Source organism: Dermacentor albipictus, chromosome 1 (genome assembly GCF_038994185.2).
Source record: "Dermacentor albipictus isolate Rhodes 1998 colony chromosome 1, USDA_Dalb.pri_finalv2, whole genome shotgun sequence".
Classification (NCBI taxonomy): domain Eukaryota; kingdom Metazoa; phylum Arthropoda; class Arachnida; order Ixodida; family Ixodidae; genus Dermacentor; species Dermacentor albipictus.
In genome coordinates, this window is record NC_091821.1 from 90757642 (window position 1) to 90783006 (window position 25365).

The window sequence follows — 25365 nt, forward strand, 5'->3', positions numbered from 1 at the left end:
CAAATACTGTTATCCTCAATTTCCATATCACTACAGTAATCCATTTGACCGGAGTAGAGTTTGCAACTGGTTCTTCCCATACATTTCTTCCAAGTCACTACAACCACCCAGGCATTGCTTCTTCACGAACACCCTTGGGACCTAAAACACATATGGCTATGTAAGTTTCATCAATGTTGAGCAATACAATACTATCTTACCGTGCTGGCGCCAGTCATTTGTCGCAAAACATTCTGAATCTCACTGGCATCTGCCCTACCGTCAAGCTCGACAGCAACGTAAGATACATGTAGTTCATCAAATACCTGTAATAAGTGGGACATGGCACATACATAATTAGGAGCAACATACAAAGTAGAGCACTACATAGAACATGGGCGGTAGTGCTCACAATGTGCACTGCATGGTAAGCAGTGTGTGGTTGGTAGCATGCAATTTTGACTATATGTGAAGGGCCCCTAAAACATCTCTGAGATATTAAAACACACTTCAAATAAACACGTGTACCCTGTACAGAATGCTGTGGCGAACACTTTCCACATGCTGCACACCGCAGGGAAGCCACAAAGTAAAAAAACAATCCTGTGCTTTGTGTTTTTCCTGTCCCTTCTTCACATATCATGATGCCAGCAGGGTCGTGTGCATGGCATCACCAGTGTTAAAGCTGTCAAATGGTTAATCAATGGGAGACGAGAGTGCCAACACGACGAGCTGACTGTGTGTTAAGACAAGGGAGGGGAGCTCACCCATTGCACACCACTCTTCCTTCTATTATTCTATTCAGTTGGCACTGTGCGTAGGTGGATAATGGAGGAGCCCTTCTGGTTCTATATTATGCTTGTATACCAACTCTATGCTGCTTAGCTGAAGCAACCCGTACCTTTCCCTCACTGCACAGAGTTGCTGAGAGTATGCAGTAAGGACAAGTGGGTACCCGTGGGGAGGGAAGCAAAGCCGAGTAAGAAACCACAGTGGCCGCACAGTCACTCATTAAACAACTGTTACTTCGCTGTTAGGACATCAATTAAAAAAAAATGTTGCAGCTGTATGTCCATTGTGGACTGGTACACAGCTGCCACAATATAAAATTTTTTTTTAGCTCAGTGTGGTTTAGGGGCCCTTCAAATTATTGCAAACTTCCAAGGATTTTTAATGATGACAAAAGTGGACATGAATACACATGGACAGGCCTGTCATAAACCTGTGCACCTACAGCTGACATGGTACAGCAATCACAACTATAATTATGAAGCCAAGGAAAGCACAGGAGAAGTTATTTGTAGTTTTTACTTGAAGTGTAGAAATAATAAGCTAAAGAGAAATGAAAGTGGACGAAAAAATGATGTGCCGCCAAGTGGGAGCTGAAGCCATAACCTCCGCATTATGTGTGTGTTGCATTATTAATTAAGCTACGGCAGCAGCTGTTGCCTCATCCACACTCTTGGGTATTTATGTATGTGTACAAGATCTAACCCGGTAAAGGTCAGCCAGTGCCATGGTGCAGTAGCCCTGGCTAAAAACTGGGCCCCTCGGTTTCCCTTCTTGTTGTTCATGACAGAGCAATGCGATTCTACAGCTACATCCCAAATTTTCATTCAAGTCTCATTGTTAAGAAGTTCCGGGTTGCACTGTGAAAGTTAATGCAAGAGCTGGCTGAAGGCAGCTAACAAAACCGCGCTTGTCCATGAGAACAAACTGCTAAATAGCAGTTACTCTGAACATAAAACCTGTTTTGTATCTGAATGTAAATCTCTAAACCTGGAACTAACTGTCAATATAACCAAAACAATAATGCTCATATGGCTCCTAATGGCACAGTGCTGCCACCAATGATGACATAGTGCAGTTGCTTGTGACAGGAAATCCACCAGCTATCGGTACATTACATAAGTTGCTACACTCTCACCAAACACCATGAACACAGTGTATCTATAACACAGGCAAAATCAAGAAAATGACCAATTCATGGGGAGTAACCCAAAACAACGCTGTATCTATTGATATCTTCCTATTTACTGGTTTCGTATAGTCTTGGGACAGCTGAAAAGCAGATTTGATACCAGAAAACAAATCATGCCATGTGATTAAGATGCTCTAAGTGATTCCAGAGTCTTGTGGTATTGTTATCAAAATGGTGGCTCACCCTTGTCATCTACTCACTCAGACTGCTCCAGCTTCATAAAGCTAGCGACTCTATTTCAACAAATACAATTGCCACAATGAGTGGACATGCCCCAGTGCAAATCATGCTTGCTTGGGTAAAGTAAACTTACTGTACATTGTAAAACGGCAAACCATTTCTATTGACTGCAGCATCTTTTTGTCTGGGCTCTGTCCATCAGGTTAATGAGCCAGGTCAACACTGCCTTAGGTAAACAAGAATGAAGGTTCAAACCTCATACACAACACAGTTATAAAAAAAGAAAATGAAGCATGCAGTCAATCACGAATGGAAAGATGGTGAGGAAAAAACCTAAACATGACAGCTAGAGTTCTCATTAGGATGGCTGTAAGTGTGCAGTACTCTGTTGTATGCTTTCTGTTCATTGAAAAAGCCAGAGCAGGGTGGGGAGTCCTCAGCCCGAGTGTTGATGCAAAATAAATATGGTGAAGCTGACCTTGGACTACTTGACACAGCTGTTTGGCAACCTGAATATAGAGAAGCATCTTAGAAAATTAAAAAAGGTCAGTTGGGCTAGTTGGTGTTTATTTACAGGCTTGAGACATCATCAACTAGCATGAAAAACGCATCTGATGACAGCAAGAATCACACAGGACAGAATGCTAGCTTGGATAGTCCTGGGCAGTACAGGATAACAAATCAAGAGAGACTTCATGAGTTGTGCGAGACATAAAAGTGGAAGGCTCTGAATTAATTTTTGCTACCTAAGGTTCTCTAATGTGTGCCCAAAGCTACACAAAGTACAGAAATGTTTTTGCATTCTGCCATTATCAGAATGTGGCTGCCTCGGCTGAGGATTGGGAACCTATGACCTTGCATTAACTCCATCACAGCCCTAAACCACCACATCGGGTGAAGAAAATGAATTAAATGTCATGAGTGAAACGTGGAAGAAATGTGTATGGGTGAACGGCAGTGGGGAGTGCCAGTGAATAAACAGTGAAGTACAGTAAGCTGGTTTGATCCTCATGCAACTTTGCCAAGTGCAATATTATATGACCTCATCAGCATACTTGCAGGTGCGTAATAACTAAAAAACAAGCACCTATTATCGTTGCTAGTTTTGTCTGTATTGAAATTGTATGCAGCAGTAATATTTGTGCTCCGATGTGCAACAACCCTAGCACAGAGAAATCATGGTCATGACCTTGGTTGTAGTTCCAACTTTAGGGTCAAAGATTGAGCACGAACGTGGGTTATTGTCACAAGTTCTCTTTCGTACTTCATGTATACGCCCAACTTCCTCAAGAGAAGAAAACCGTAGAACAGTTAGGGTGCTGCCAGCTTTACACACTCAACTGTTACTCTAAAGGCTCACTCACAATAGGCCGACCCAACACCGATTTCTGTCTGCCGACTGTTGGAGACAGCATTTTTTACCTTCGTGTCGGCGCCTGTCACACTGTACCGACGCCGAGCTCTCCGCCGACCATCAGCAGATTGCCGGCGTGGGTACAGTGTGACAGAGGCGCCGACACGAAGGAAACAACGCTGTCGCCGACAGTCGGCAGACCGAAATCGGTGTCGGGTCGGCCTAGTGTGAGTGTACCTTAACAAGCAACTAAAGGGTTTCATTGGAACATATATTATTCGCCTTCAAAAAGGAGACACTTGTGAACGAAATAATTAACTTACTTGCTTTGCTTTTCTGCAAAATGGACAATAACTCTTCGAGAATATGACAACGGGACTATTTTCCAACGTTTGCTCGATGAAACTTGATGCGGCCGACATCGTGGCTGCCGTGCTTTGCTTGCCCCAAAGGCGCTGAAACATCTGAAAAACAAAAGCGCCAGTTTTCACTAGGAAGACAAAGGATGAAGCACATTCCACTGTGGATCACGCGTGTGACACGACGCACCCATCGGCAGTCTGCCGGCATAAGTTTTTTGTCGAGACGTTTTTATTAGCCTCTTATACGGGGCACTTTCGATAGCGATCAAGTCCGATCGCTATCGAAAGTGCCCCTATGGGGCTCTTGCATTGCCCAGGGGGCGCTGCGAAAAAGGTGCTAAAAAGCGCCCTCTGTGCTAAAATGGGTCGTACCAAGCTCGTTCGTCTGCTTCGGAAAGCACGTTTACAATATGGACCCGCCACTTTCGGTTGTGTTGTTTCACGGCCTGCAGCGAATATCAGGCGCCGAAGATTTTTTTCAGGGGTGGTACGCTGCGTAAAGGCAAGAAATTATGCAGTGCCGAATACGTGTACGCCGTTCAAGAATTAGGCGGCGAAGTTTTAGCACCGTGTCAATCGCAAGTGAAGCGAGTAGCGTACGAAGTGGAACTTCAGGTAAGGTTTGCACGCTAGCTGCTAGATTCAGGCACACAAACGCAAGGAAACGCTTGCTATAAATGAATTCACAGCAGCGATAAGCAGGCATAATGTGTACGGAACTGCTCGAGCACACGACGGTACGCGCCGCGATGTACGAACTGCTCGAGCGCACGATCGTACGCGCCGCGACGGCAGCGGTCTTTCGACATGCTGCGAAACAGCGGGCCTCCTGTAATCTTTGTTGACTGCATGCCGCTAAACAAGTAGTTATGCCTGCGCTGTAGTAGCGGCCATCTGTCCCTTTAGTAACTGGTAATAACTGATGCAACGCATGTGAGCTCGCACGTACGTGCGAATCGCGCTGCAGCGCGAGCTCGTACGCTGCTCGCTTGATATAGGTTTTTAATGACAGCGCTCGAACATCGATGTGCTGCAATCGGTACTGCCTTGCTGCGCTGCCTCAACGTGTTAGCTTGAGATGAAGGATGAGCGCATTTAACTCTCTTAACCTGTGCTGCTCGTAGTGGAGTAGTGAATTGTCATCGAATGAGCCCGACCATTTGTGCTGATTTGCACACACCTGGTCACTTCACCACTTCGCATCGGTCGAATTGTTAATTGTCGCTGTGGCCGGGTCTCGAATCGTGAATTACCAGCCATGCATGCTGCTATGTCGGTCTGCCGTCGGGACTGAAGGTGCGAAACACTGAACTTTAGAGCGCAGATAATCAAGCAAGCTTCAAGACAGGCGAAGCAGTCAGCATGGCGCGAAGTTTCGCTTACTCAGCGCGAAGAACTGCAGCTATGCAGCGTTCCCGACGCTCCACTTCGTGAGGCCTTGAAGGAAAACGGTAGAATCTTATGTTGGGATTCAGGCTTCTTGTTCATGGCAGCCCATGACGGAGAAGTAATGACGGTGACACCTTTTCGAGGCTCGGCTAGGTCTCTCCGGATCGGCGTCACCGATTCCTTCTGCTCCTGGCATTACGTCCCAGGGCACACGGAGAGTCCGTTTTAGTTAAACTAGAGGCTTCGGCGAGCTCGCAGCGTGGTCTGTGAGAAGTGAGGGGCCTTTTCTCACTCGCAACAGGGCAGAAAAAAGTGCGAATCGGCGCAAAACTCGACCTAGAAACGTGATTCGCCATAGCCTGGGTTCAATACGACCCAAGCTGGTACGACCCAGATGTCGTTTCCCGCGCCGCCACCAGGCGCCGCTACTATACCTCAAACTCCAGCGCAAGACTCCCATGACTGGGGTATGACAGTGTAGAATTCAAGCAGGTGTACTCCTAGCGATAACTAATTTAACAACGCGGTTATTTCAATTATCTATAAAGTAACCCTACTCTTTGGAATACGCTGACCATGTTCGTCGCTTTCTAGCCTGATGCCTGTTGAATACTGTATTTTATAATGACTAAAAATTCATATAACATGGACACATGGCAAATTCCATAGCACAACACAATGACCAGCTTGCCGGTTACTCCATCGAAAAAAGCACCACCACTGACAAGCCGATTCTTTATCTATGCCACTGACCGTAAAAGCGGACACTCCCTTAGCCCACGGCCGAACAGACTGTAGCGCATCAAGCGGCTGGAATTAAAACGCACCACACTTCCGATTTCGGTTTTGGGCTCGCGCGTTTTGAACGCTAGCTGCTACGTGTACGCCGACTGCGCTGATTGGTGGGGCATTTATTTGTTTTTGCTGCTGCTGCTCAATCGTGCGCTGGCTGTGTGAGGAATCGTTTCTTTTATTTAGTAAAATAAATATGATCGCGAGCGATCTTTACAAGCCTCCATCGAATCTGTAATCTGTGCAACGCGCAATTTCAGAAAGTAGACGCCTTGTGAAATGAGGACATGTTTATTTCGCTCTGTTAAAATGTTCGTTCCGAGCTTTTGGTGCGTTCGTTCGATGTTGTAGCACTACAATACAGCTGAGGCCAAAAGGCCGCAAATAATTTTGCTACAGGAGACACTGTGTGTTACACCCACCCTCGCAGGCTACAAATCGGTGGCGGCAAGGGGGGAGTCCAAGAGAGGTGTAGCTACGCTAGTGAGCAAAAAGCTCGCATACGTTAAACATGACATTCAGCCAGGTCGCGGCAAAATGGAGGCGCTTCTGGTTGAGGTTATCCCCGACAGCTGGCTTAAACAAGGCGTGTTCATGCATCCTCAATGTTTACATCCCACCATACGATCAGAGACAGTCTTTCCACTCCCTGTTTATGAAGGCGGCTTCGCTCGCTAGAGAGTCACCGTTAGTAATCGCGAGATACTTCAACGCCCCACACAACGCATGGGGGTACATCAGGCAGACAGCTAAGGGCACGAATCTAGCGCGCGGGCCGTCGATGACCTAACGCTAACAGTCATCACCGATCGCCGTTTCCCCACGAGACTGAGCACGTTGGTAGCTAGAGACACAACCCCCGATCTTGCCCTTATCAGAAATGTAGAGCAAACAACATGGGATAACAAGCAAGAAAACCTGGGCAGCGATCACTTCATCATATAGTATTACCCTTCAGGTCAGAGCCCCCCAGGCCAGGGAACTTAAAGTGACGGACTGGGATGCTTTCCGTAAGCTCAGAAAGGATGACACTGGCGAATACGCCAGCTTCAGCAAACTCGTCGAGACACTCAGAGCAGATGTTGAAAAGGCTACAAAAACTATTCAAACCGAGCTCGAGGTTTCCAGGATGGACCCGCACCTCGCACATCTCTTGGAAGCTATAAAGCCTCTATTTTGAGGCGATGGAAAACACAAAGGCTTAACCGGAGGTTGCGAAAGAGGGTTGCCGCACTTAACAGGGAGATTGAACAGTACTGCACCGAATTAGCTAGGCTACAATGGGATCAAATCTGTTCAGCAGTCGATGGGCGCTTTCGCACAGGCGGAAAATGGAATCTCCTCAAACACATGCTAGATGACACGCAAACCAAAGCAATCAAAGACAGACATTGTGCCGCCTCATTCACAAGCACAAAGAAGAAGGAGGAACCGAACAAACGCTCTTAGACGAGGTAGCCAATAGATATCTCCCGCTAGGCGCAGCACACTCAGAGGAATATCCCAACATCGAATGTGACACGGTAAAGGAGCTCGATGGCCCCTTCACGGAGTCCGAAATCAGAGCAGTACTTCACAACTTAAATAGCAGGTCGGCCTCAGGTCCGGACGGCATCTCAGACTGCTATAAGGAACCTGGATGATAGATCAATTGAGCTGCTAACGAAAGAGGTCAACAAAACTTGGGAGAACGGGTGCGTCCCGGACGAGTGGAAAGCGGCCTCGGTTGTGCTTATCCCGAAACCGGGTAAGCCCCTAAACCCTGACAACCTAAGGCCGATATCGCTAACCTCTTGCGTAGGCAAGGTATCGGAGCATGCGATCCTGCACAGGATATCGGATTACATAGAACGCAACGAACTGTTCCCTAACAACATGGTCGGCTTCAGGCCCGGCCTTTCCACACAGGATGTAATGCTACTCCTTAAGAAGCACATTTTCGATAACAGCACTAGGGATGTTAGGGGCATCTTAGCCCTTGACCTGACCAAGGCCTTTGACACTGTATCTCATCGATTTGTCCTGCAGGCCACGGCCAGCCCAGGTCTGGGAGCAAGGTTACAGGCTTTTGTTAGATCATTCCTCATGAACAGAACAGCCACCATCAGGATTGCACAACTCAAGTCAGTTGAGTTCGCACTAGGGGCCAGAGGCACTCCCCAAGGAGCAGTAATCTCCCCCTTACTGTTCAACATAGTCATGAAGGGCTTGTCGGAAAGGCTCAGATCCCTTCCCAATATAAGCCACTCGTTATACGCAGACGATATCACGATTTGGTGCCCCGGAGGATCACTCGCAGAGGTAGAGCACTCGCTACAATCAGCCCTAGACGCAACGGAGTCCTACCTGGAAGACACAGGCCTCCAACTATCCCCGAACAAATCTGAATTGTTACTTTACAGGCCGGTCAGGCAAGGTGTTAGGGGGCTCACCCCCCTAAACCAACTTCCTATATCCCTATTTGCAAGAAACGGGCAGCCCATTCGTCAAGTCGAATCTATCCGAATCCTAGGATTACTGATTGACGCGCGTGGATGTAATGCCAAAACGCTCACGCGCATCACGGCGAAAACCGAGAGCATGCTGAGACTAGTTGCTAGAGTATCCGGACGAAAGAAGGGACTAGGTGAAGACAACCTCCTCAGGATCCATCACGCTTTCCTAATGAGCCACATCAATTATGTAGCCTCGGCCCTTAACTGGACCAAAACCGAAAAGAATAAGCTTAACATTCTCATGCGCAAGAGCATCAAAAAGATACTGGGGTTACCAGTAACCACTTGCTCGGACAGGTTAAGCAAACTCGGTATGGACAACGATATTGATGAAGTGATCGAAGCGCAGGTCACCGCTCAGGTAGTCAGGCTCTCGTCAACCAGGGCAGGGAGACGCATCCTAGACGAGGCCTGCATGGCTCCAAGAATACTCAATGAACGGAAAATCACCTTATCCAGAGAGGCACGGGCAACCATTGAGGTCAGCCCATTCCCTCGGAATATGCACCCGCAATACAATGTAGGGAGGCGAAAAGCCCGAGCACGGCAACTCTAGCACGTTCGCGTTGGCAATCATTGACGGCAAAGGGGAATTACGCTCCTCGGCCTCGGTTAGGTTTGCTTCGAGTGGAGTCGCGGAACAGGTCGCCATAGCCCTGGCCATGACCGACCCCTCGCGCACCAACGTTTTCACCGACTCACGAGCGGCCATCAAAGCTTTCGAATCGGGTAACCGGTGGCGTAGCAACAGGGGGGGCCGGGGGGCCGTGGGCCCCGGGTGCAAGGGGCTAGGGGGGGGGGGGGGGTGTCATATACGCCTGAAGACACCCCTCTTTCCGCCGGCTTGACTGGGCGCAAATTGCTAAGAATGTTCCGGTATCCAGTAGCCCGAGCTCATGCACCCAATGCGTTGCGCCGCAGAATTGTCGGCTTAAGCTCTATCAACACCCCACGAAATAATTGCACGAATGTGCGGGCTAACAAATTTAATTCGCGAAATGGTCGCTAAACTATTCGCCTTAGCGGAACGTTTCATGTGGGGTGCGCTCGTGCTGTGCGTTCATGCTGTGCGTTCATGCTGGGAGCAGCTAGGAGTCGCGAAACATACAGTGAGGCGTTGTAAGGCGTCGGGGCTCTTGGATCCCTCTTCCGTTCTTAACGCGCAGCGAAGACGAACAAAGACAGCAGCAAGAGGGCGTTCAAACAGCGCGCCCGGCGCTCGCGTTTACGGCGAAGCGTTCGTTGAGAGCGACGTTGCCTAAGTGGGGCCGTCAAAAGACGCGAATGGGATTCTCTGGATCGCCTTCAGACTCGGTTCGGCCAAAGAGTTCGGAGGCGTATGACTCGACAGGCTGTAGTCGCGGGCCCGGCGCGATGTCCTGCTCGCTTTTACTTCCCCTCTCCCGCTCGCTCCGAGAAGCCGCTGCGAAACCTGCCGTTATGTTTCACGCTTTTCTTCTTACCGACGAAAGTTTCAGAAAACTGTTGTTGTGTGACTTCATGTCACAAGTACAGTGTCTGTATCAGCTGCACAGAGTTTTATAAAAAAAAAAGGTGAATTTTGTAAGGATATTTCCCGATCGAGATTCTATGAAGTTATGTCTTTTTCTGATTACTAGGAACTCGGTAGCGCGAAAAATATGGCAGATAAGTAATAACCATATCCTTAATAATCCCGTAATTAGTACTTATAGAGGAAGCACTTCAATTCGAGAATTAAGGACTCAAAGTCATATTGTTAACTCAACAAAAACGTCTTAAACAAAATCATTTTCGGTGCTACAACCTACAGTACTTTGGCACTGCGGGCGGCGCCCAGTATATAGCAGCAGCGAAATAAATCTGAAATAGTGGACCAGTGACGTTGATAACATAATCCTCTCCATTGCGAGTGCAGACCAAAATTAGTGCAAGCTTTCGCTGGCACGGGCTCCATCGCGCCCTTTTCTTTCTTTTCTTTATGGTGACGCCAAGAATCGACGCAACGCATGCTCTATTCTGTTCCCAATCTTGCTGTGGTACCGCAGCTCGGATAATCACGTTTGTCCGTATGGCAGAAAATGAAAACAAGGCTTTATTGATAAGAATGAAGAGAACTCGTAATTGTCATAGCATTGGCGCCCGCGCAGCGGGGAAGCAGGTAGCGTTTTCTAATAGGGTGGGGAGACCAGCGTCACTGACAAACAATTTAATTTTCGTTTTCGTTCAGCGCTGCCCACAGACGAAATACTGCGTGCCATAGTACCTACGAAGATTTTTGTGAAGTTGTTGTTGGGCAAGATATTGTCACGTGGTAGTGACGGTGACGAAAGAAGCAGTACGGTGGAATACAAAACTAGCTTTTATTGGGCGAACCTGTGCCCACAAAACAGGCTACACTTATAGCACAACGAAAGCGGCGAACACGCTCGGCGATCGTCGAAAATCTGATCAGCGGGTCAAGCGCGTCGGCTTTTATAGATCAGTCGTCGAATGTTCCAGATTAACTGATGGGACCCGCGTGTCTTCCACAAAGTTCTACACCATTCGTGTCACGCGATGAAATCTGATAACACAAGGTTCGGCGACAACAGATACGCGGATAGAAGCGTCGATAACTTTCCAGAAACGTCGGATACATGCAGGCGCGTCCCTCGCTCTGCGATTACAGTTGTCAAGCGGCGAAACGTGGTTGCGCGATAAGTACACGTGTCATTACCCCCCTCTTAAAAAGCATCGACCCGATGCTGCAAACAAACGAAAGTAACAAAGAAAAGCACTCGTAGCAAAGAAAACAACAAACTAAGGAAGTTCATCAGCGTCCGTAAAATGGTTTAAGGCGCACCACGTGGACCACTTCAGATCGTGCGCGGCGCCGCTGTGAGTGCGAAATGCCGTCTGGCACGACCTCATAGTCTAGTGCGCCAATACGTCGGATGACCTTGTAGGGTCCGAAATAGCGTCGCAGCAGCTTTTCACTGAGTCCTCGCCGGCGTATCGGGGTCCATACCCAAACACGGTCGCCGGGCTGGTACTCGACGAAGCGTCTTCGGAGGTTGTAGTGTCGGCTGTCGGTACGCTGCTGGGTCTTGATCCGTAGGCGGGCGAGCTGTCGGGCTTCTTCGGCGCGCTGGAGATAGCTAGCGACGTCAACAGTGATGTGGGGCAGCATGGCGTCGAGCGTCGTCGTCGGGTTCCTGCCGTAAACCAGCTTAAACGGCGTGATCTGTGTTGTTTCTTGCACCGCCGTGTTGTAAGCGAATGTTACGTATTGTTGTGCCACTACCACAAGCCCGGATTCCGAATCTGCAAGATGCGGAATCTATCCTGCGAGCGCCATAATTCTCCCTTCACAAGTCAAGATGCTGCGCCTTCGTGCGGGAGAAGCCTCGGCGGAGCAGCGTGTTTTGACGTGTCCGCGTGTGCCCGACGGCCCGGCGCCGCACCTCCCTTGCCTGAAGGTCACCGCGCGCGCGAACTTTGAACCGGGTGGCCAGCGCGGTCGCTGGTTGGACCCCTCGGACGACCGTCGTGTGCTGACTTTGTATTGGGCCGTTTCAGTGACAATGGTGCTCGGGGATTATAAAAGCAGCACCGCGCTGCCTGAGAAACAGGATCTGCCGACCCCACCGGGAGAGAGTGTCGTCCCGACTGGGGTGAGATGTGTAACGCGTTTTCGCCGGACGTCGTCGTGCGAGAACAGTCGCGTTTGTTGTGAGCACTCGGCCCCAGTGCCGACCCGTTCATGTCCTGTATGATAACCTGTATATAATGTATAAAGTCCCTTTTGTTATTCTCATCGACGCCAGGCTCGGAGTCATCGCTACCAACGCTCTGTCACGAAACGGGTGACGAGCGCTACGGGACCACAAAGCCGTAATCGTGGTGCAGCGGTACAAGTTCGTAACACTGGATGGCAGCTACGGGATTGACCGGCATCAGCTACCTCGGCGCGGTGAGTGCCTGAAGTTTACCTCAAACACCAGACTTTCTCTGACACAGGTTATAGTAGCTCAGGGATTGACTTGGTGTTGCATTGTGTTTAACCTTGTGTGTTTCAAGCCTAGTAAGAGTGTTTTGAAAACCAGGGGATGCTGAGAGGGTAAACAGGGCAGTGTGTGAAATACTTGCATATGTCTTACTAGTAGTGTTATAGTAGCGTACGGCAGGTATATTCAAAAAGGGTAAACAGCAGGAGGACAGTGTGAACGATGGAGAAGTACAAGGTGAAGGAACTTCTCGAAATTTGTGAGGAGTTGGGCATTGAGTTGGGCTCAACCAAAAGAAAGAATGCGATCCTTGAGGTCATGAGGACTGGGGACGTAACGGCTGAGGAAGCCGCTGAGGCCTTGGCGGGTATCAATGAACGTCGGGAAAGGGAGGAGAAGGAACGTTGCGAGCAGGAAAGGAGAGAACAGCAACGTCGCGAGGAGGAAAAGGAGGAAAGGAGAGAACAGCAACGTCGCGAGGAGGAAAAGCAACGTCGCGAGGAGGAAAAGGAGGAAAGGAGAGAACAGCAACGTCGCGAGGAGGAAAAGGAACTTCGCGAGGAGGAAAAGGAGGAAAGGAGAGAGAGGCAGCGACGTGAGCACGAGCTTAAAATGAAAGAGTTGGAGATCCGAAATAACTCGCCGGCGCCTAGTCTCACTTCTAATGTTCCAAGAATACGCGATCAACTTCCACCCTTTGTCGTCGGAGAGGATATGGCCAAATACCTCGTGAAATTTGAGCACGTGTGTGAACGGAATAGCATTGAGCGATCCCTTTGGGCACAGAATCTGTTAGCGTTGCTTCCTGGGGAGGCATCAGACGTAATAACTTGCTTATCGAAAGAGGCGTTTGAGAGCTACAGTGATGTGAAGGAAGCGCTACTGCGGAAGTACAAATTGTCGCCCGAAGCTTTCCGGCAGAGGTTCCGGTATGCAAAAAAGGGTAAGGAGTCGAATGTTGACTTCGCGTTTCGTCTAAAAGCCGACCTGGTGGAATGGCTGAAGGGCGAAGAGGTTTACGACGACCGCGACAAAATTGTCGAATGCATCGCGTTGGAGCAGTTCTACCGTTGCATTGATGAGGATGTCCGGCTCTGGCTGCAAGATAGGCTAAAGGAGGTTAAGCTAAACAAGGCAGCAGAGTTAGCGGAAGAGTATTACACCCGCCGCAGCTTGCACAGCAAGGCAGTGCGTGTAGAAAAAGCAGATAGAAGAGATGTGTTTTACGGGAAGCCCGACGAACGGAAGGAAATCACGCGTCGCGAGTTTCAGGACGACGAGTCCCTTCCCAAAGAAACTGTAAGGGATGGACAGAATGCATCTCAGAATGATGACGATGGTCCGAAACAGCGAAACGAAATGACGCGTTCTTTTGAAAAACGGAGACCGTTAACCTGCTACAATTGCAAAAAGCAAGGGCACATCGCTGCAAGCTGCCCAGAGAGAATTGCTTTTGCAACGATACGGGAAACTCACAAGAACATACGTCTATTGGAGCCCTATGTGCAGGAAATTAAGGTAAACGGCAAGAAGTGCCGAGCACTGCGGGACTCTGCAGCAACTATGGACGTTGTTCACCCGTCTTTCGTCTCCTCGAGTGATTTTACGGGAGAGTGCGTTAGGATACGGCAAGTGGCCGAGAAGGAGAGTGTCTGTTTACCGATCGCAACGGTTAGCATTGAAGGAGAATTTGGGAAACTTAACACCGAAGCCGCTGTGTCAGCCGCCCTCCCGGAGCAATTTTCCTACCTTTTCTCAAATAGCTCGGAGCAGCTGCTGAGGGATCAGGGCAAATCATTCTTTGCCGACGTGGCGTACATGGCCCCCACGCGATCCAAAGCGCGCCCGCTGTCGAGGGAACTTGACTTAGCGTCGGGAAGCGAAAGGCGGTGCGGCACACGGACCGATCACGGTAACTTGAGTGGCGAGCAGTCACGGGAGAGGCAGAGCTCGGAGGCTGGCCTAGACGAGCGGGTCCTGGAAGTGAGTGGGAGTGACGCGTGCAGTGCTAGCCGCGATATAGACTCGACGCCGCAATTAGGCGACGCGGGCTCCGCACTCGCTCCGGTTTCCGCCAGCCGGCAGGAGCAGGCTGCAGTTGAAAGAAAAAGTCTGATTCGCGAGCAACAGGAAGATTGTTCATTAGCCGATCTGAGGAAGAGCGTCAAACGGGGAGTGGAAAAAAAGGGGGTTTCATTTGGCAAGGAACCTGGCTTATTGTACCGCCGCTACACGGATAAGCAGGGTCGCAAATATAAGCAGCTTCAGATTCCGCGAAAATATCGCCGGGAAAAATGAATGACCTCATTTGCTTCCTCAGAAGTATGTTTTCGGTCCAAAGCGATTTCAAGGGGACCATTCTATTTGTCATTATTATTGCTGATTATTAATTGTTTCTATTTTGTTGTGTTGATGATTTGAAAACTGATTGTTTGAGCCTTGTGTGCTAGATCGTACACCTGCCTCTTGTTGCAGCGGGAGAAAAAAGGGGAAAACAATTTAGTTAGGTTGATTTGAATTATGGCCTTGTCTGGTGTTTGACGGGAGACAGAGGGCACTTGTTCGTGTTGGGTGTTGCCTTTTGCCGGTCGGTTTTGCAAGCTGCAGAACGACCAAGCGGGACCAGTGGCGAGAAGCAAGGTCTTAGGAACGACCCGAGCGGAGCTGGTCAAGGTGCCTTGGCGACGACGTGGTGAGCAGAGCTCCTGTCCTGGCGAGTCGGACCTGGGCACGTGATGTTACCTGGCGTCCCGACACTGGACGTGAACTTGGACGAGCCTGACGAACGTGCGCGCCTGGCATCCGAGCCACGTGGAGGCAGCTCGTCTTCCCGGCGCCTTATCTGAGGGCGGGGATGCTGTTGTGCCACTACCACAAGCCCGGATTCCGAATCTGCAAGATGCGGAATCTATCCTGCGAGCGCCATAATTCTCCCTTCACAAGTCAAGATGCTGCGCCTTCGTGCGGGAGAAGCCTCGGCGGAGCAGCGTGTTTTGACGTGTCCGCGTGTGCCCGACGGCCCGGCGCCGCACCTCCCTTGCCTGAAGGTCACCGCGCGCGCGAACTTTGAACCGGGTGGCCAGCGCGGTCGCTGGTTGGACCCCTCGGACGACCGTCGTGTGCTGACTTTGTATTGGGCCGTTTCAGTGACAATGGTGCTCGGGGATTATAAAAGCAGCACCGCGCTGCCTGAGAAACAGGATCTGCCGACCCCACCGGGAGAGAGTGTCGTCCCGACTGGGGTGAGATGTGTAACGCGTTTTCGCCGGACGTCGTCGTGCGAGAACAGTCGCGTTTGTTGTGAGCACTCGGCCCCAGTGCCGACCCGTTCATGTCCTGTATGATAACCTGTATATAATGTATAAAGTCCCTTTTGTTATTCTCATCGACGCCAGGCTCGGAGTCATCGCTACCAACGCTCTGTCACGAAACGGGTGACGAGCGCTACGGGACCACAAAGCCGTAATCGTGGTGCAGCGGTACAAGTTCGTAACAGTATACGGCAGGACGGCATCCCAGGTCTTGTGTTCGACGTCGACGTACATCGCTAGCATGTCGGCGAGGGTCTTATTCAGCCGCTCCGTAAGGCCATTCGTCTGCGGGTGGTAGGCCGTGGTCCTCCTGTGCCTTGTATGACTGTATTTCAGAATGGCTTGGGTAAGCTCCGCTGTAAAGGCCGTTCCTCTGTCGGTGATGAGGACTTCTGGGGCGCCATGTCGAAGCAGGATGTTTTCGACAAAGAATTTCGCCACTTCGGCTGCGCTACCTTTCGGCAGTGCTTTAGTTTCAGCGAAGCGGGTGAGGTAGTCTGTCGCCACGACGATCCACTTATTTCCGGTTGTTGACGTCGGAAAGGGTCCCAGCAAGTCCATCCCGATCTGCTGGAATGGTCGGCAAGGAGGCTCGATTGGCTGTAGTAATCCGGCTGGCCTTGTCGGCGGTGTCTTGCGTCGCTGACAGTCTCGGCATGTTCTGACATAACGGGCGACGTCGGCGGTCAGGCGCGGCCAATAATACTTTTCTTGAATCCTCGATAGTGTCCGGGAAAAACCGAGGTGTCCAGCGGTCGGATCGTCATGTAGGGCGTGCAATACTTCTGGACGAAGTCCTGACGGGACAACAAGAAGGTAATTGGCGCGGACTGGTGAGAAGTTCTTCACGAGTAGACTGTCTTGAAGCGTGAAGGAAGATAATCCGCGCTTAAATGCCCTGGGGACAACGTCGGTGTGCCCTTCGAAATAATCGACGAGGCCTTTAAGTTCCGGGTCCGCTCGTTGTTGTTCGGCGAAGTCTTCCGCGCTTATTATACCAAGGAAGGCGTCGTCATCTTCGTCATCTTGCGGCGGCGGGTCAATGGGGGCGCGTGATAGGCAATCGGCGTCTGAGTGTTTTCGTCCGGACTTGTATGTTACAGTGATGTCGTATTCTTGTAGTCTGAGGCTCCACCGTGCCAGCCGTCCTGAGGGATCCTTTAAATTCGCTAGCCAGCACAAGGCGTGATGGTCGCTGACGACTTTGAATGGCCTGCCATATAGGTAAGGGCGAAATTTCGCTGTAGCCCAAACGATGGCGAGGCATTCCTTTTCGGTTGTAGAATAATTGCCTTCCGCTTTTGACAACGACCGGCTAGCGTAAGCTATCACGTGTTCATGTCCATCTTTTCTCTGGACCAGGACGGCGCCGAGGCCTAGGCTACTGGCGTCAGTGTGGATTTCGGTATCGGCGTTCTCGTCGAAGTGCGCAAGTACGGGCGGCGACTGCATGCGTCGTTTGAGTTCTTGAAATGCCTCGGCCTGCGGCGTTTCCCACTTGAACTCGACGTCACATTTAGTTAGCTGCGTCAGCGGCTCAGCGATGCGTGAAAAGTTCTTGAAAAATCGCCTGTAGTAGGCGCACATGCCAAGAAATCTACGCACTGCCTTCTTGTCGATGGGCTGTGGGAACTTTGCTATGGCAGCTGTCTTCTGCGGGTCGGGGCGGACTCCAGATTTGCTGATGACGTGGCCTAAAAATAGAAGCTCCTCGTAAGCGAAGCGGCACTTTTCCGGCTTCAGAGTAAGTCCTGATGTCCTGATGGCCTCTAGTACTGTTGCCAGCCGCCTAAGGTGAACGTCGAAATTTTCGGCGAAGACGACGACGTCATCCAAGTATACGAGACAGGTCTGCCACTTCAATCCTGCTAAAACCGTGTCCATCACGCGCTGGAACGTTGCAGGCGCCGAGCACAGTCCGAATGGCATAACCTTGAACTCGTAGAGGCCGTCTGGTGTGATGAAGGCGGTCTTTTCGCGATCTCTTTCGTCGACTTCTATTTGCCAATAGCCAGACTTGAGATCCATGGACGAGAAGTATTTAGCGTTGCAGAGCCGATCCAATGCGTCGTCTATCCGTGGGAGGGGGTATACGTCCTTCTTCGTGATCTTGTTCAGACGCCGATAATCGACGCAGAAACGTAGGGTTCCGTCCTTTTTCTTTACCAGAACAACAGGGGATGCCCACGGGCTTTGCGATGGCTGGATGATGTCGTCGCGCAGCATTTCGTCGACTTGTTCTCTTATAGCTTCACGTTCTCGCGCCGAAACTCGGTAAGGGCTCTGACGGAGTGGTCGAGCGCATTCCTCGGTGATTATGCGATGCTTGGCGACTGGTGTTTGTCGAATCCTCGATGACGTCGAAAAGCAGCCTTTGTATCGTCGGAGCAGACTTCTCAGCTGCTGTTGCTTAATCATAGGGAGATTTGGATTAATGTCGTAGTCTGGTTCGGGAACCATGGTCGTCGGGGTAGATGCGGCGGAATCCGATGGGACAAACGCATTACTTGTTTCCAGAATTTCCTCGATGTACGCGATCGTCGTGCCCTTGTTGATGTGCTTGAACTCCTGGCTGAAGTTTGTCAGCAACACTTCAGTTTTCCCTCCATGCAGTCGAGCGATCCCTCTTGCGACGCAAATTTCACGGTCTAGCAGTAGACGTTGGTCGCCTTCGATGACGCCTTCTACGTCAGCGGGTGTTTCGGTGCTGACCGAAATAACAATGCTGCAGCGAGGCGGGATGCTCACTTGATCTTCAAGCACACTCAAGGCGTGGTGACTACGAGGGCTCTCCGGCGGCATTGCTTTATCTTCCGACAGCGTTACTGACTTCGACTTGAGGTTGATGATTGCGCCGTGTTGGTCCAGGAAGTCCATACCGAGAATGACGTCTCGTGAACACTGTTGGAGGATAACGAAGGTGGCAGGGTAAGTCCGGTCATGAATGGTTATTCTTGCCGTGCAGATCCCAGTCGGCGTGATGAGGTGTCCTCCAGCGGTGCGAATCTGAGGGCCTTCCCATGCGGTCTTCACTTTCTTCAACTGGGCGGCGATGTGTCCACTCATTACGGAGTAATCGGCCCCTGTGTCGACTAAGGCAGTGACTTTGTAGCCGTCGAGAAGCACGTCGAGGTCGGTTGTTCTTTGTCTGGCATTGCAGTTAGGTCTTGGCGTTGGATCACGGCTGCGTCGTGTTGAAATGAAGTTGGAACGTCGCGTCGTCAAGTCGTCTTTCGTCGGTGTAGTTTTGGCTTCCAGACTTCGTCGGGACGGCGGCGTGTCGTCATTAGGTCGTCGAGATGGTTTCTTCGTCGTCTTCGTCGGCGGCGGAGGATCTTGGTCAGTTCGACGAACAGCAACCGCACCTCCATCGGTTGCTGCTTTTAGTTTTCCGGGTATGGGCTCGCTGACCGGCCCCGGGCTGGGCCAGTGTATGGTCGGCGCTGCGGCGACAGGTAGCGGCCTGGTGATGGCGAACGGGACGGCCGTCGAGGGCTCCACTGAGTAGCGGCGAGGTAATCGGCGATGTCACGTGGGCGCTCGCCAAGCTGTGGACGCGGCGCGTTGACGGCAAAACCTCGCAGTCCCATCTCCCTGTACGGACATCGTCGGTAGACGTGACCCGCTTCTCCGCAGTGGTAGCAGAGCGGGCGGTGGTCAGGAGCACGCCAGATGTCCGTCTTCCTCGCGTAGGTGCGCTGGGCGACGGGTGGTCGTGCTGGCGGACGACGAAACTGTGGCGTGACAGGGCCCTGGCGCGGTCGCGGAGGGGGTCCTTGACGGCGTGCGACGGTGGCGTAGGTCATCGCTTGCGGCTCACGCTGCGGCGATTCAGGGGCTACTCCAAGTTGTTGTTGGAGCTCCTCACGCACGGCGTCGGCAGTCGAAGCCACTTGAGGCTGTGATGATGGGAACAGCTTTTGTAGCTCCTCCCGCACGACAGCTCGGATAGTCTCGCGTAGGTCGTCGTCGGCGAGTGACTGAACTCCGGCGTAGTGGGTAGAGCTTGTACGGCGGTTGAATTGCCGGTTCCGCATTTCGAGTGTCTTCTCGATGCTGGTGGCCTCGCGAAGGAACTCTTCTACGGTCTTCGGTGGGCTTCGTATCATTGCGCCGAAAAGTTCTTCCTTCACACCACGCATGAGAAGGCGGACTTTCTTCTCCTCAGGCATATCCGGGTCGGCATGGCGGAACAGACGTTTCATTTCTTCCGTGAAGATGGCGACGTTCTCGTTAGGTAGCTGCACTCGGGCGTCCAGCATGGCTTCGGCCCTTTCCTTGCGCACGACGCTCGTAAAGGTGCGCAGGAAGCCGGTACGGAAGAGGTCCCATGTCGTCAAGGTCGACTCCCGGTTCTCAAACCACGTTCTGGCGGCATCTTCTAAGGCAAAGTATACATGCCGCAGCTTGTCGTCGGAGTCCCAGTTGTTAAAAGTCGCGATTCGTTCGTAGGTCTCCAACCAGGATTCTGGGTCTTCAGTCGCTGCTCCATGGAAGGTCGGTGGGTCCCGAGGTTGTTGTAGGATAACGGGGGACGCTGGGGCAGCCATTGGGGTTGTTTTGACCACGATCTTCTTTGTCGACTCAGAAGTCCGTGCTCTGGGGGCAGTCCTTGCAGTCTGCGGCTAGCACGCTGGTCTTCGGCGATGTTAGTTTTGTCCTCGGGCTTTGGGCTTGGATCGCGGCTTTGCGGGGGCGTTCGGTACATGAACGCACAAGCACCTCCACCAGATGTCACGTGGTAGTGACGGTGACGAAAGAAGCAGTACGGTGGAATACAAAACTAGCTTTTATTGGGCGAACCTGTGCCCACAAAACAGGCTACACTTATAGCACAACGAAAGCGGCGAACACGCTCGGCGATCGTCGAAAATCTGATCAGCGGGTCAAGCGCGTCGGCTTTTATAGATCAGTCGTCGAATGTTCCAGATTAACTGATGGGACCCGCGTGTCTTCCACAAAGTTCTACACCATTCGTGTCACGCGATGAAATCTGATAACACAAGGTTCGGCGACAACAGATACGCGGATAGAAGCGTCGATAACTTTCCAGAAACGTCGGATACATGCAGGCGCGTCCCTCGCTCTGCGATTACAGTTGTCAAGCGGCGAAACGTGGTTGCGCGATAAGTACACGTGTCAATATGAATGTCGGGCTTCAGTTTTGCAAATGCAATATTGCCGCTAAAATTGGTAATTAAAACTTTATTATAAATATATTTTTGTTACTTGTGACGTGAGTCATGTTTTCCACGATGCCGCATTTGTATTGGCTGCCAAGCCTTACAGTCTGACCCAAGATGTGCACATCGGCTTATCACACGTTATCAGTGCAGCACCCTGTGTTATTTGCTGCAGAAAAAATAGCGTGTATATCTGCTGCATTCGTGATCTCTCGGAAAGAAAGCGAAGGAGAGGGGGACCCGGGGAACGTGCGCCGTATCCAAGGCGGCTGTACTGGTTCTGAAACCCGGAAATTGTCGATATCTTCGCCTTCCTCGACTACATCAAGGGGGGGGGGGGGGTGACAGAAGACCTATGGGCCCCGGATGCCAGACGCCCTAGCTACGCCGCTGCGGGTAACCTAGCCCAAGAGGCTGCCTCCATTCTGGAAAAGAGAACAAACCCTGGAACTCACTTCATCTCTTGGTTTCCCGCCCATATGGGTGCGGACGTTCATCAGAACATATTTAACCTCAACGAGCTTGCCCATGACCGTGCGCGAGATCTAACGCGCCGCGGCGGCATGGAGGCCTTATGGGGACAGGATGAAATCCAGCAGAACGATCGGCTCCTTACTTTTCACGAGATAACATCTCACTATCGGCTTAGCAGAAGGGCCTATCCTCTTCCTCACCCGAAGTTAGACAGGTCTTAGTCAGATTTAGGTGCCCGTTAAAGAACCCCAGGTGGTCTAAATATCCGGAGTCCTCCACTACGGCGTGCCTCAAATCAGAAAGTGGTTTTGGCACGTAAAACCCCATAATTTAAACATTCATCCTACGTTGTGGCACGAAGTGAGCAGCTGTATTTCCCGTACGAAGCTCCACCGGATGGTATCAGCTGTAAAAAAAAGTAATTTACAAGCACGTGTCCTTTTGGTATTTAGACCTCATAGGAATACTGCATGTAGAGGCAAAACGTGCGAAAGTGGTGAATGGGCAGCATTACAAACACTAGCAATTCGCTTTTACATACACAGCGTAGAAAATACCCCACTCATCCCAAACAATACCATAAAATATGAAGAAAACCTCTGATTTGCAAGCATTCCAACATTCCTGAGCATTACTTCCTGCGCTATAAGAGCACAAATACACGGGTGACTGCGCGTTTCCAAAACAACTTGACATCAGCCGACGCGATACTACGCTATACGTCAGAGGTGGGCAAAGATACTTTGCAATTGTATCATGATACGATAGAAGATACTCGGGCAGCAAGTATTTGAGATACAAATACAAGATGCAACTGCAATTATTGTATCCGATACGATACTCCAATACATTCGCAAATTTAATTCCTATTATAGATCTGTATAATATAGCAGAAAACGCGTATGCACAAAAAAGTTTGCTTGGAAAGTTCTTAACTATTATTATTATTATTATTATTATTATTATTATTATTATTATTATTATTATTATTATTATTATTATTAACGTGCAATACCTTTACTATTTTTCTTCTACGAGACAACTTGTGCAGCCCAAAAACGTACGTTTCAGACCTATTGTAGTGGCAGAAAGCGTCGCAGGATAAGCTGCAGGGCTCTGGGGAAAGTTAAAAGAATGCTGCTGCCTTTAGCTTTAAACAAGTGGCGGTGTGGCAGCAGTGGCAGCTTGGGGAGTTCAAGCAATGTTTATATATATATATATATATATATATATATATATATATATATATATATATATATATATATATATATATATATATATATATATATATATATATATATATATATATATATATATATAGTTTTGCACGGTGATGTTCCGATAACATGACCTGTATCTTAAGATAGATGATGCATTCTTTCATGTCTCGGAAATACAAATACCGCTACACGTCTTGCCAGACGTATCATGATACAGATAAAATATATTGTTACGCATGAAGAAAACGAAGACCAGTGAACGTGCTGGCGGTCCCGAGTGGAGGAAGGAAGAAGAGGACGACGCTCAGTTGAAAAACCAGCTGACCGCTCTTGCGCTCACCTTCGCGACTTAAAGTAAACGGAACCTAAATCCGGTGGAGATGTTCCGTCCAACCCAACGGAGAGCAAAAGCTCATCCGTAGCGACTACGGCTCCTACACCGATAGAACCCACGTGCGACCCCCAGTTTAGGAAACGGGGACTCACCAGCAATTGGAGTCGATACGACGAGCCCGTCGAAGTCGAAACCGAGTACAACAGGAAGCGCGGCGAGGACTTTGACCTCTTGCTGAGCGCATCAGCTGGAGCGAGCGCACACTTTCGCTTCAAGGAGCAACAGGACTGGCAAGACGAACCAGCTGAGCTCAGCGAGTTTCTCTCCATCGACTGCGACACAATCGTTGAGGCGCTGCAAACAATTCCACTGCACGAGCGGCTTGGCCTACCAGAAGACATTTTCCCGGCCAGCGTTATACAGGAGTTCAAAGATGAGGCAGCTGCCTGCAAAGAAAAGTACGAGGCATTCCTTCGGACTGGAAAGCGACAGACCAAGACAATGCCAGATGTCGGGGAGTCCTTGAAGAACTCTTTGCAAGTAGCCATAATTGCAGCAGCCAAGCCAAAGCCCAAGCCAACCGAGGACGATGATTTGGAGGAGTTGCTCAACCTTTCTCTCAAGTCGCCTCGGTCAGCTGGTTTTTCAACTGAGCGTCGTCCTCTTCTTCCTTCCTCCACTCGGGACCGCCAGCACGTTCACTGGTCTTCGTTTTCTTCATGCGTAACAATATGTATCTTCGATACTACCCAGCGCTGCGCTACGTACACAGAGGTAGCCACAATACACACTTCCAGCCAGAACATGCTAGATACTTCCAAAATGCCTCCTACTCGCAATCAAGACAAATGCGTGTAGGTGCAAAGACTTTTCAGTCGTTCAAAAGACAGCATTTTTTGAATTTCTGGTATTTGAGCTCCTCGGCGTTATCTTTTGCTTGAGCTGCCAGCGCAAGCAATACACTCCTTTGTTATCACTCTTGGCAATATCGCTCGTCCCATTTTCGACAAGCGTGAGTACTGAAAGAAATATGTTGCGGGACCATGAAATGTGTCACAAACTTGTCCCACTAAGATTCAGTGTTTGCCAAACTAACTTTATCACCACGGCCGAGTTACTTTTCGCTAACTGCGTCACGACGCCAGGCGCGGCGAGCGTGCCTCAGAAGTATCCAGTGGCGTAGCTAGGTGGTCTTGCGCCCAGGGCCCATAGGTCTTCTGTCCCCCCCCCCCCCCCCCCCCGGTGTAGTCGAGGAAGGTGAGGATGTCGACAATTTCCGGGTTTCAGCACCACTACAGCTACCTTGGATACCGCACACGTCCCCCGGGTCCCCCTCTCCTTCGCTTTCTTTCCTAGAGATCGCGAATGCAGCAGGTATACACGCTGTTTTTTGTGCGCCAAATAGGGTGTTGCACTGATAACTTGTGATAAGCGCATGTGCACATCTTCTGTCAGACTGTAAGGCTTGGCAGCCAATACAAATGCGGCAACGTGGAAAATATGGCTCACGTCACAGGTAACAAAAAATATCTTTATAAAGTTTTAATTACCAATTTTAGCGGCAACATTGCGTTTGCAAAATTGAAGCCCGAGATTCATATCTTGCCCTACAACAACTTCACAAAAGTCGTCTTAGGTAATATGGCGAGCAGTATTTTGGCTGTGGGCAGCCCTGAACGAAAACGAAAATTAAATTGTGTGTCAGTGACGCTGATCTCCCCATCCTATTAGAAAATGCCACCTGCCTCCCTGCGGCGCGGGCGCCAACGCTATGACAATTGCGAGTTCTCTTCGTTCTGATCAATAAAGCCTTGTTTTTATTTGCTGCTATACGGACAAACGTGATTATCCGAGCTGCGGTACCACCACAAGATTGGGAACAGAATAGAGCACGCTTCGCGTCGATTCTTGGCGTCACCATAAAAAAAAAAAAGGCGGTGATGAAGCCCGTGCCAGCGAAAGCTTGCACTAATGTTGGTCTGCACTCGCAATGGAGGTGATTGAGGGATCAACGTCACTAATCCACTATTTAATATTTCTGTCGTTGCTGCCATACTGGGCGCCGCCCGCAGTGCCAAAGTACTGTAGGCTGTAGCACCCAAAACGATTTTGTTTAAGGAGCTTTTCTTGAGTTAATAATATGACTTTGAGTCCTCGATTCTCGAATTGAAGTGCTTCCTCTATAAGTACTAATTAAAGGATTATTCAGGATATGGTTATAACTTATACCTGTCATATTTTTCACGCTACCGAGTTCCTAGTAATCACAAAGACACATAACGTCATAGAATATCGGGAAATATTATTCCAAATATAATCTTTTCTTTATATATAAAATTCCGT

General features: G+C 50.1%; 1 protein-coding gene across 1 annotated transcript; it reads right to left on the reverse strand.

The window, feature by feature from the left end:
* LOC135920803 (uncharacterized) lies at positions 1 to 23621 on the reverse strand. Its single transcript, XM_065455066.1, has 4 exons — positions 23175 to 23621; positions 3818 to 3958; positions 201 to 305; positions 1 to 141 (listed from the first exon to the last, which is right to left on the reverse strand). Exons 1-4 carry the CDS (start codon positions 23568 to 23570, stop codon positions 31 to 33), a joined length of 753 nt encoding a protein of 250 aa, XP_065311138.1. The 5' UTR covers positions 23571 to 23621; the 3' UTR covers positions 1 to 30.
* Between the last annotated feature and the right edge of the window lie 1744 nt (positions 23622 to 25365).